General features: G+C 42.8%; 1 protein-coding gene across 1 annotated transcript; it reads left to right on the forward strand.

Annotated features, from left to right (window-relative positions):
• Window positions 1–309: 309 nt before the first annotated feature.
• RRAD (RRAD, Ras related glycolysis inhibitor and calcium channel regulator) lies at window positions 310–11,054 on the forward strand. Its single transcript, XM_058154933.1, has 5 exons — window positions 310–422; window positions 1,759–2,186; window positions 5,010–5,083; window positions 7,481–7,685; window positions 9,796–11,054. Exons 2-5 carry the CDS (start codon window positions 1,778–1,780, stop codon window positions 10,071–10,073), a joined length of 966 nt encoding a protein of 321 aa, XP_058010916.1. The 5' UTR covers window positions 310–422; window positions 1,759–1,777; the 3' UTR covers window positions 10,074–11,054.
• The last annotated feature ends 790 nt before the right edge of the window (window positions 11,055–11,844 follow it).

The raw sequence follows: 11,844 nt of genomic DNA on the forward strand, positions 1-11,844 counted from the left end.
TTGGGCTTGGGCTAAACGCGTCTGTTGATTCATATTTTTAAAACCCGAGGACGGAAAACACCAGTGTTTGGATTTTCTGCCGGGGGCTGAAATAACCGTGACTAAACCAGTCCCGCAGGGACCTCTTTTCCAAGCAGAGGAGAGAAGAGAGGTAGGGAAGACGGTGGGGGGCGTTGGGGGGGGGGGGGAAGAGAGTGCCAGAATTCTAATTCAGAACCTGGTTGGGTTAGGGGCTATTATGACGTCACAATGAGAGGCGGGGCCTGGGTACCAGGCTCTTTATAAAGTCACGCCGAGCGGGACGAGATAGAGAAACCGAGGCAGTTTCAGCTCCGGGGAAAGATAAAAGCGCAAAAAAAGAGAGTAGCCGAATCCTTTGGAGTTTCGGAACCTTTGCTTTTATTCTAAGCGACGCTCGCTAGGTAAGTTTGCTTTCGGAGATGCGCTTGGGTTTGTTTTTGTTTTGCTCGTTAAAGGGAGGATTTTAACCGCCGGGGATTTTGCTCGGCTGAAGTTGGAGAAGAAGAAAGGAAAAGGAGGGTCTCGCGTGGATCTTCCGCGCACCGAGGTTTTGGGGGAGACGGACTCTCCCAAAGTCTCCACGGCTGCTGTGCGCTCGAGGTGGCTGTGATTTCCCCGCTTCCCTTCAGTTTTCTTTCTTTCTTTCTTTCTTTCTTTCTTTCTTTCTTTCTTTCTTTCTTTCTTTCTTTCTTCCTTCCTCCCTTCCTTCCTTCCTTCCTTCCTTCCTTTCTTTCTGTTTCTGTTTCTCTTTCTTTCTCTTCCTCCTTTTCTTTCTCTTTCTCTCTCTCTTTCTCTTCCTCTCTTCCTTTCTTCCTTTCTTCCTTTCTTTCTCTTCTTTCTTTTCTTTCTTTTCTTTTCTTTCTCTTTCTCTTTCTTTCTTTCTTTCTTTCTCTCCCTCCCCCTTCCTTTCTTCCTTTCTTTCTCTTTCTCTCGTTTTCTTTCTTTTTCTCTTTTTCTTTCTTTCTTTCTTTCTTTCTCTCTCTTTCTTTCTTTCTTCCTTCTTTCTTTCTTTCTTTCTTTCTTTCTCCTTCCTTCCTTCCTTCCTTCCTTCCTTCTTTCTCCTTCCTCCCTCCCTCTTTCTTTCTTTCTTTCTTTCTTTCTTTCTTTCTTTCTTTCTTTCTTTCTTTCTTTCTTTCTTTCTTTCTTTCTTTCTTTCTTTCTTTCTTTCTTTCTCTCTCTCTCTCTCTCTCTCTCTCTCCCTCCTCCCTCCCTCTTTCTTTCTCTCTCTCCTTCTCTTTCTTTTTCTTTCTTTCCCTCCTTCCTTCCTTACTTTGACCCTCCGTCCGATTCTATTTAACGAACCTCCCCCCGGTTACGGACCAAATCTCGGGCTAATCCGTGACTCCTTAAACACCCCCGTTTTCTAAGCTTCAGACCCCACTTCCCCCCCCAACCCCTTTCCACGCACGGCGCGATCCGAAGCGTTGGTTAAGATGGAACCGGCCCTAGGAAAGGGACGGAAGGATAGGGGGATGCGGGCTGCTGCTCCGGATTGAATTCGGAATAAAGCGAGGGCTGTTAAAAGCACTGCGGAGCGGTATCTCTAAGTCTAAGCGCTATTGCTATTGAAGAGCCTGCGGGGTGGGGGAAGAGGGGGGTGAGCTATGCGTCCCCTTTCTCCCCCCCTTCTCCGTTTGTATTTGCAAAGTCAAAAAGGGGGTGGTTGCTCCGGATTAACACCGGTGTCGTGGGAACGTGCTGAAATCTTTCTCCTTCCCGTGTCTCCCCCTTCCACAGCCACAGCCAGGCGCCCCCCATGACCCTGAACCGCGGCGACAAACTGAGATACCTGGACAAGCGGCGCGGCAGCATGCCCTTCGCAGCCCATCATCCGCAGCATCACCACCAGCAACAGCAGCAACCCCTCCATCGGCGCAGCATGCCGGTGGACGAGCGGGACCTGCAGGCTTCGCTGCCGCCTTCGCCCCGGGGCCAGCTCTCCGGCCTGATGCGCTGCACCTCGTACAACCCGGGCCAGGAGGAAGAGGAGGAGGTGCAGCGGCAGGGCTGGGCTTCCGACTCTTCCGATTCGGTCATCTCCTCCGGCAGCGATTCGGAAGGCGGCCTCTACAAGGTGATGCTGTTGGGTGAGCACGGCGTGGGCAAGACCAGCCTGGCCAGGATCTTCGGGGGCGTGGAGGACAGTCCCGACGCCGAAGAAGCAGGTGAGAGAGAGAGAGAGAGGGAGAGGGAGAGGGAGAGAGAGCGCCTGGGGGCTGAGGGGGACCTGAGGGGACCGGCAGAGGAGGACAGGGCTGGAGGAGGGGAGAGAGGCTTTGTGCCCTCTCCCCCCATAACCAAGAGTAGCTCTGCCTTTTCTGATGGGGTGGGGGTGAGGATGAATAGAGTAGAGTAGAGTAGAGTAGAGTAGAGTAGAGTAGAGTAGAGTAGAGTAGAGTAGAGTAGAACAGAACAGAACAGAATAGAATTTTTTATTGGCCAAGTGTGATTGGACGCACAAGGAATTTGTCTTGGTGCATACTCTTTCAGTGTACATAAAAGAAAAGATACCTTCATCAGGTACAACGCTTAGAACACTTAATGAGAGTCATAGGGTACAAATTTAACACTTAATGATAGTCATAGGCTACAAATACGCAATCGGGAAGCAATCAATATCAGTATAAATTGTAAGGATACAAGCAACAAAGTTACAGTCATAAGTGGAAGGAGATGGGTGATGGGAACGATGAGAAGATTACTAGTAGTACAGATTTAGTAACTAGCTTGACAGAGGGAATTATTTGTTTAGCAGAGTGATGGCATTCTGGAAGAAACTGTTCTGGTGTCTAGTTGTTCTGCTGTGCAGTGCTCTATAGCATCGTTTTGAGGGAGGCGTTGAAACAGTTTATGTCCAGGATGTAATGGGGCAGGAAAGCCAATCCCAAGCCCAGTTTTGGGGTGAGGGAGGGTCCTTGGTGCTCTCTGAGCTTGGTTGTTTTCTGGCAGATGTTTCATCACCCAACTAGGGAACCTCATCAGTGCCAGTAAGTTTTTATTGTTTTAAATGTGCTCTTTTATTCTGTAAGCCGCCTTGAGCCACCATGGGTGAATAGGCGGTAATATAAATTCAAGAAAGAAAGAAATAAAAGTGCTAGCAAACTCCATTCCTTACTAGCACTGATGAGGTACCTTAGTTGGATAATGGGCTTGGTGGTTTTCTTGCAAACGTTTCATTACCCAACTAGGAAACCGCATCGGTGCTAGTAAGAGCTAGCAAACCCCATTCCTTACTTGCACTGATGAGGTTCTCTAGTTGGGTAATGAAACGTTTGCCAGAAAATAACCAGAGAGCACCAAGGATCCCTCTTTTCAACCGCCAAGCTACAAGTAATTCTCCTTTGTTGGTACTGTTTTTGCATCCCTGGCATCATTTCCTCTGCCCACATCAGCTTGAAATCAGTGGTGCCCATTTCCTGCTATGTTGAAGCTGACATCAGGCAAATATTTCATTCTGAGCCAGAAGTTGGCACGACTGAGTCTTAAAAACAGTCAAATCCCCAAACTCAGGAAAAGAAACCCAGCGTTGCCCTCTGTGCATCATTGCTTCCTTTACTGAACCACTGGACTTGTCAAACATATTAAGAAATGCACATTGTAGTTCCTAAATAGCTTTAGGGGGCTTCTTCCCCTAGTTGAGACAGCCTTGGGTACCCTCCAGATGTGTGGACTTCAACTCCCAGTCTACCTGGCCATTGCTTGGGAATTCAAGTTCACACATCTGTTGGATGCCCATCTTAGGGAACATGAAACATGTCCCTAATAATCCTCTGATTTAAATGCCTTTATGTTTTTAAATATTCTTTTAAAACAAAGAAAAATATTTTGGAAAGGCTCTTCCATCCATTCCAATTAGTATATAATTGTAAACATATTTTCTAAAACGATTATGTGCCTACTGATACTTTGAAAAAAGATAAAAAATTATGTAGGAAAAATGTATTGAGAGTTGTTCGGATCTTCTTTATTTAATTGCATACCATCATTTATATTTCTGCATTATCCTAACTTTATCCAGCCCATCCCCAAACTTAAGAAAATATATTTAAAAGTAAATCTGGTGTAACCTTCATTCTCTGTTGTTTTTCCCTTAGTCAGAATGGTTTACAAATAATTGAAAGCAGCTGTAGGGTTTTTATCAGTGGTGAAATTCAATTTTTTTTACTACCAGTTCTGTGGGCGTGGCTTGGTGGGCGTGGTGTGGCTTGGTGGCCGTGGCAGGGGAAGGATACTGCAAAATCCCCATTCCCTCCCCACTCCTAGGGGAAGGATATTGCAAAATCTCCCTTCCCACTCCACTCTGGGGCCAGCCAGAGGTGGTATTTGCCAGTACTCTGAACTACTCAAAATTTCTGCTACCGGTTCTCCAGAACCTGTCAGAACCTGCTGGATTTCACCCCTGGTTTTTATGGACAATATCATTTGCTCTAATGTTCTTAGGCTCAATTAAGCTCAAATGTTTTGTGTTGCAATTCATCGGACAGCTGAAACACAACCAGCTTAAGCACAAGTTCAAAATGTTTTGAACTCTTTAAAGAAGTTAAATTAAGTCTACAATCTTGTGTCTGTCTATATTTCTGACCTGCATGCTGTTCACTGTATTTATTTTTATTTAGGGTTAGGTTTCATTTGGGTAGTAGTATCACTGGATACTATTCTCCAGGCATTACTTGGCTTCACTAAGTGCCATAGAAAATATAAACAAACAATATATTGAGGTTATACATATATGAACTGAGCTGAAGGTTTAGCAAATTGAGTACAAGCTTTCCAATAACTCTCTAGCAAAGACAATTGGGGAGGGGGGGAAATGTATAGGAGAAGAGAGAGAGATTTTTATTGATTATTGGACACTTGAAAATTTACCTTCTTTTGTAGCATTTCAGCTGGCTTCGTAAAGCGAAGATTTTGTTTTTTGTGATAGAATATTACTTTTCCTTAGTGTAAACTAAACATTTCGTCCTAAACTCTCCTTGATTTTCTTTCAGGCAATACATACGACAGATCTATTATAGTTGATGGAGAAGAAGCGTCTCTTGTGGTGTTTGACATATGGGAGCAGGTAAAGATTTACTTTTTCAAGTATTTGATTTACAACTATTTGAGGTTATCCCCCTTTTCATAGTTAATACCATGTTTCCCTGAAAATAAGACCTTGTCTTATATTTTTTTGAACCCAGAAATAAGTGCTTGGCCTTATTTTCAAGGAGGTCTTATTATTTTGAGGCACATGGAGCAAGATGGGGCTCCTCCTGCCATCTTACCTGATTTCCAGCTCTGTCTCCCTAACCCTAACCAGAGAAAATAGCAGAGACCGGCTGCGCATGCGTTAAATCTTTTCGTGGAGGGCTTATTTTCGGGGGGCTTATTTTAGCACATGCGCTCAAAACCCCGATTGGGCTTATTATCCTGGAAGGTCTTATTTCCAGGGAAACAGGGTAGCATTTTTATCTACTATTTTGTGTGGAAGATTAGCGATTTGGACTGAAAATCATTGTTTTAAGGTTTATTTTAGTTTAGTTACTAAATATGTGGACTGTCCTGCTGTGTCTGAATTTGGGCTTCAGCAAGTCCAAAATTAAATATAAACAGATTAAGATTTATTTTTAGTTACAACGAAGCCTGCTATCTCAAAATCTTTGTTGAGATGGGAAGCTACAGAAATGGAATAAATATGGGGTTAGAATCTTGTTTTTTGTTGACCTTGCAATATCCATCTTGCTTAAGATCTATAGAAACTTGGTTTCCAATAGGATCCCTTCACTGATCTACTTCTCCATCTGTGTTAACACATGATCTATCTTTAGAACAGAACAACAATTGTGTGAAGTCCAACCCCCAATGCAGGTTTACTCTGACACACTGGTTGTTAAACTCATGGGGAATACCTCAAGTTAAATTCTGTTAAAACTACCTGAATGCATTTTAATATGGGCTAGTAGGTCAGCATTTGCTTAAAATGCCAATTGTTTTACCTTTTAAATCCTGCAGATTAGACTTTAATCTTATGAGTTTTTTGGGGAATAGTTTTTCTCAGTCTTAATGAGAATCCTGTGTGTGTTTGCTCAAACATAAGGCCCATTGAGTTCAGTAGAGTTTACTCTTAGGTAAGAGGATAGAAGATTGTAATCAAGCATAGAGAGAGACTCTAGATTTTTTTAAAAAAAATATTGTATGACTTGACATGGAGCTTTTCTTTCATCAGTCTGTTCTCTAAGCCAGGGGTCTCCAACCTTGGCTACTTTAAGACTTGTGGACTTCAACTCCCAGAATTCCTCAGCCAGCAAAGCTTGTTTGAAGTCCACAAGTCTTAAAGTGGCCAAGGTTGGAGACCCCTGCTCTAAGCCATATATTAAAAAGGCAGGGCCCCAATCATATGGCTCGGTTGCCATCTTGACTTTTTTGACCTCCCTTTGCATAGAACACCTGCAAATCTGTTGTCTTGGGCTGCAGGAATACCTTTTATGTGCTACAAGCAAAAATGGCGTATTTTCCTACAATCCATACCAACCAGTCAAGCTTCTTAATTACATTTCCATTTATTTTCTACCCAGTGTACAAGATAGAATTTGAAACTCTAGAAAGACAACAGCGAAACTATAAAACTTAATAAGTTGCAGCCACTACCATGAACTGCCCTGAACCAAAGTTGACCTACAAGAGTATAAAAAAGAATATTTATATTTCAGTAGAAAGTTGAAAGGTGGATAACGTCTAATGTGATACAGTTAAAATGGATACAATACGGGGGTGAAATTTAAAATTTATTACTACCGGCTCTGTGGGTGTGGCTTGGTGGTGGGGGCTAATGTGACTGGGTGGGCATGGCCAACTTTTTTTTTTAATTTTAAAAGCATTTTTCTACAACCAAGAGGTTGTAAAAAAACTACTTTTAAGAGCCTGTGATGATCAGGCAATTCAGTTGGGATCGCCAGAGGAAAAAAGGCTTTTAAAGGGTTCTAACGATCCTGGCTGAGTTGCCTGATCGCCAGAACCTTTTAAAAACATTTTTTCTACAACCTCTTCGGCCAAAGAGCTTGTCGAAAACATGCTTTTAAAAGGTTCTGGCGATCAGGCAACTCAACTGGGATCTCCAGAGGAGCCTTTTAAAAGCTTTTTTTTTTCAACCTCTTCAGCCGAAGAGGTTGTTAAAAAAAAGCTTTTAAAGGGTTCTGACGAACCCAGCTAAGCTGTGTGAACATCAGAGGCTTTTTTTTTTTTACTTTTGAAAGCATTTTTTCGGCTGAAGAAAAAATGCTTTTAAAAGTAAAAAAAAAACAACCCTGATGATTGCACGGGTCAGCTAGGGCAACGGGTGGAGCCAGGGATTTTTGCTACCGGTTCTCCGAACCACCTGCCGCCATCGCTACCGGATCAGGCGATCCAGTCCGAACTGGGAGCATTTAAACCCTGATGCAATACCGACATTGATGTTTCTATTTTTTTTAAAAAACCTTAGGATGAAAGCCAGTGGCTTCAGAACCATTGTATGAAGATGGGTGATGCTTACATTATCGTCTATTCAGTGACCGATAAAGTCAGCTTTGAAAAGGCTTCTGAATTGAGGATTCAGCTACGAAGGGCACGGCAAACCGAAGACATTCCTATCATTCTTGTCGGAAACAAAAGCGACTTGGTTCGATCACGGGAAGTCTCGGTAGATGGTAAGAGATTATTCCACCCTAAACTCAATCAAAACAGTTCAATTTAGCATGTTTCCATTGGTAATGAGCGAGTCATCCGTTGTGGGCTATCAACACTGGTAGATAGTGAGTCATTTCACTGATAGTGAGCCCAGGTAGTCCTTGACTTACAATCTTTGTTTAGTGACCGTTCAAAGTTACAATGGCACTGAAAAAAGAGAATTTAGGACCTGTTTCCACACTTATGACCATGGAGCCCACAAATCAACATTTGTGATTTTGACCATCAATCAAAATTCAGATGCTTGGCCACTGGCATGTACTTATGACAGTTGCACTGTCCCTGGGTCATGTGATCACCACTTGTAACCTCCCCCTGCCAGCTTCCGATGAGCAAAGTCAGTGGGGGGGGGGAAGCCAGATTCGCTTAAGGACCACATGATTCACTTAACAACTGCAGTGATTCGTTTAACAACTGTAACAAAAAGAAGGTCATACAACTGAGCAACACTCACTTAATTGCCTTGCTTAGCAATGGCATTGTTGGGCTCAATTGTGGTCGTAAGTCGAGGATAACCTGTAATATGTTAGTGATTCATCCAAACCTTTAACACTTCCCAATAATAATGGGGGCAGAATTGGAACTGGTTGCTCAAAAGATCAGTGATCTGGCATCCAATTCATCTCGGCACTGCTCTTAGGCAGTGGTGAAATCCAAATTTTTTTGCTACTGGTTCTGTGGGCGTGGCGTGGTGTGGCTTGGTGGGTGCGGCAGAGGAAGAATACTGCAAAATCCCCATTTCCTCCCCACTCCTGGGGGAAGGATATTGCAAAATCTCCATTCCCATCCCTTTCTGGGGCCAGCCAGAGGTGGTATTTCCAGGTTCTCCGAACTACTCAAAATTTCCGCTACCGGTTCTCCAAACTGCTCAAAATATCCATTACCGGTTCTCCAAACTGCTCAAATTTCCCACTACCGGTTCTCCAGGACCTGTCAGAACCTGCTGGATTTCACCCCTGAACTTAGGCATTCCAATATGGCATTATAGATGTAATATCTTGGTTCATAATTTTCAGCAAAAACAATGGATCTGACCTCATGGTGATCCAATATAGAGTAATCTAGTATGAAACAATTATTTGTTCAGTTAAAAACAAAATCCCCCCCCCTTTATCTAAATATTGTAGGCCTGTGGATTTATAGGATGGGAGCAAAGAACAAGAACAGGCTGGGGAGGGCAGAATAAATCTGTGTGCATTTGTGTATAAGAACAGTAAACAAGTGGAATTTCTTATCAGCCACATGGATGGTTGCTATGTGTTCCCAGCTCATAATGCACCTCTGAACGATAGTGGAGAACTGAACTATGAACCTTTTGAAGTGCAGCTTCTAAGTGGCTGGGAAACATTGTATTCCTAGGAAATAATCTTAATGGCCCTGTCTCAATTTTACTAGCTGCTTGTGCCGTGTGCCATCCTGGCTGGCCATGAGTCTCGTAACCCAACCGAGAGCACCAGATTGGGCAAAGTTACTATGAATGGCCTTTTCTTTTTTGTAGGTCTACCGTGTTTCCCCGAAAATAAGACCGGGTCTTACATTAATTTTTTCTCCAAAAGGCTTATTTTGGGGGAAAATATGGTACTAAATGCATCTATCTGGCTGACAATCTTAACTGGGGCTTATTTTGGGGGTAGGGCTTATATTATCAGCATCCTGAAAAATCATGCTACTTATTTTCCGGTTGGGTTTTATTTCTGGGGAAACAGGGTATGAATTTAGCAAGTTCTGGACTTCTCTTTCTGGAGATTGAACTTCTGGACTTCTCTTTCTGGAGCTTGCACTTCATGGAAAACAGGTGTCCCATCACTGAGATACAGCTGCAAGAAAGCAGTAGAGTATCTGCACTCATTCCCTTGTCCTCCCGATAAGACAATCTCGGACTACTTTAGGAGTCTGCTTGATCTGAGATACCCTTTCCTTTTCATGCCCACACTTGCACAATCTCCTATCCTATAGCTTCCATCTCTTAACCTATGATCCGTTCCCATCCAAATCCAGCAGCAGAGCTTGTGTTGCGTTGACTCTGCACGGTTGAACTAATCTCGCACGTTCTCTCTTCCACCCCATCAGAGGGACGGGCTTGTGCTGTTGTCTTCGACTGCAAGTTTATCGAGACCTCGGCCGCACTTCATCACAACGTCAAAGATCTCTTCGAGGGGATCGTCCGGCAGATTCGGCTACGCAAAGATAGCAAAGAAGACAACGCCCGGAGAATGGCCAACACAAAGAGGAGAGAAAGCATCAGTAAGAAGGCCAAAAGATTCCTTGGGAAAATGGTGGCCAAAAACAACAAGAAGATGGCCTTCAAAGCCAAATCAAAGTCCTGCCACGACTTATCGGTACTTTAAAAAAAAAAAAAAGCCCCGTGGCAAAATTAGAAGTATGTGCGTGTGTGTGGGTGTGTCGTGAACCGGTCTCTGCCAGTTAAAAAGTGAGGAAAAAGGACCTTGTGCGAAACGACAGAACGGAGGGAAGTGGCTTCCTTCATGCCTTACAGTTCCTACTAAGAAAGGACCTACTACCTACTACCGCTAGGAGAGGAGATTACAGGACCTTCATTGTTAGAACTATTTCTATCCTTCAGCAAAAGAACTGATCTCTAAAAATAATAATAACAATAATAATAATAATTCAGCAGCTTTGTAACCCCTTCGGCTTCGGCCTCACTGTGTAAAATTGCTAGCTTTCCTGTGGATATCAGGGAATCAAAAGGGAACGCATGATGACACGGAAAAGAAGCGAAGGAAAAATAATAATAAGTATCGCCGTAAACGTATCTCCTTGGCCGAGCAAAACTTGAACCATGTACGCAGGTTCGTACACACTTCTCTTGGGCGGGGTGGGAGTCTGCATTTCAATGAGACGGTTCAATTTCAAAGGCAATTTAACCAAATCACTGCAGACATGGGCTTCTATATCAGGTGGAAGCAGCCAAGCTGTTTTCATCTGAGCTTCGGTTTTTGGAGTTTGTATTTCAAAAGTGCCACTGGGGAGGGTGGGAGAGGGAATAGATGCTCAAGGAAATGAGCTGTGTCTCCAGAATGGGACCTCAAAGGGTATTTCATGATTGCTGGCCCAAAGTGACTTACCAAAGGTTACCCAGGAGATAGATCTATATCTATATATCTATCTATCTATATATATAAGCAATTATTTTTTAGAAGTTACATGTGGTTGGAGGGTGGGTGGACTTCAAAGAGTTGTTGGATGGAGAGAGAAAAAATATATAATAAATTACCATTTTGGGAAGTTGATTTGCACTTTCTTTAAATGTTTGTTACTTGTTTACATGCAGATTTTATAATAAAGTATTTCTGGTTACTATAGAAGGCCTTGTTGTTCTTTTTCTAAAGAGAAGATATTTGGAAGACTCAAATTTTTGGCATTTTAAACAATATTATCACTAATACTTTACAAACCAGCTCATTGTGTTGATAACAGAATAGGATAGAATAGAATAGAATAGAATAGAATAGAATAGAATTTTTTATTGGCCAAGTGTGATTGGACACACAAGGAATTTGTCTTGGTGCATATGCTCTAGTGTACATAAAAGATACGTTCATCAAGGTACAACACTTACAACACTTGATAGTCGTAGGGTACAAATAAGCAATCGGGAAACAATCTCAATATAAATCGTAAGGATACAAGTAACAAAGTTACAGGCATACAGTCATAAGTGGAAGGAGATGGGTGATGGGAACAATGAGAAGATTAATAGTAATGCGGACTTAGTAACTAGTTTGACAGTGTTGAGGGAATTATTTGTTTGGCAAAGTGATGGCATTCAGGAAAAAACTGTTCTTGTGTCTAGTTGTTCTGGTGTGCAGTGCTCTATAGCGTTGTTTTGAGGGTAAGAGTTGAAAGAGTTTATGTCCAGGATGTGAGGGGTCTGTAAATATTTTCACAGCCCTGTTTTTGACTCATGCAGTATACAGGTCCTCAATGGAAGGCAGGTTTGTAAAAATTGTTTTTTCTGCCGTTATATCTATCCTCTGAAGTCTGTGTCTGTCTTGTTGAGTCGCATAACCAACCAGACAGTTATAGAGGTGTAGATGACAGACTCAGTAATTCCTCTGTAGAACTGGATCAGCAGCTCTTTGGGCAGTTTGAGCT

The sequence above is a fragment of the Ahaetulla prasina genome, chromosome 12, assembly GCF_028640845.1.
Source record: "Ahaetulla prasina isolate Xishuangbanna chromosome 12, ASM2864084v1, whole genome shotgun sequence".
In the NCBI taxonomy this organism is placed as follows: Eukaryota; Metazoa; Chordata; class Lepidosauria; order Squamata; family Colubridae; genus Ahaetulla; species Ahaetulla prasina.

What these genes read in the sequence shown, in the direction of transcription:
- RRAD (XM_058154933.1), top strand. Translation starts at nt 1,778, where the DNA reads ATGACCCTGAACCGCGGCGACAAACTGAGATACCTGGACAAGCGGCGC. An exon ending in TGTTTGACATATGGGAGCAG is followed by an intron (nt 5,084 to 7,480) that starts GTAAAGATTTAC and finishes AAAAAACCTTAG; the next exon opens with GATGAAAGCCAGTGGCTTCA. An exon ending in ACGGGAAGTCTCGGTAGATG is followed by an intron (nt 7,686 to 9,795) that starts GTAAGAGATTAT and finishes CCACCCCATCAG; the next exon opens with AGGGACGGGCTTGTGCTGTT.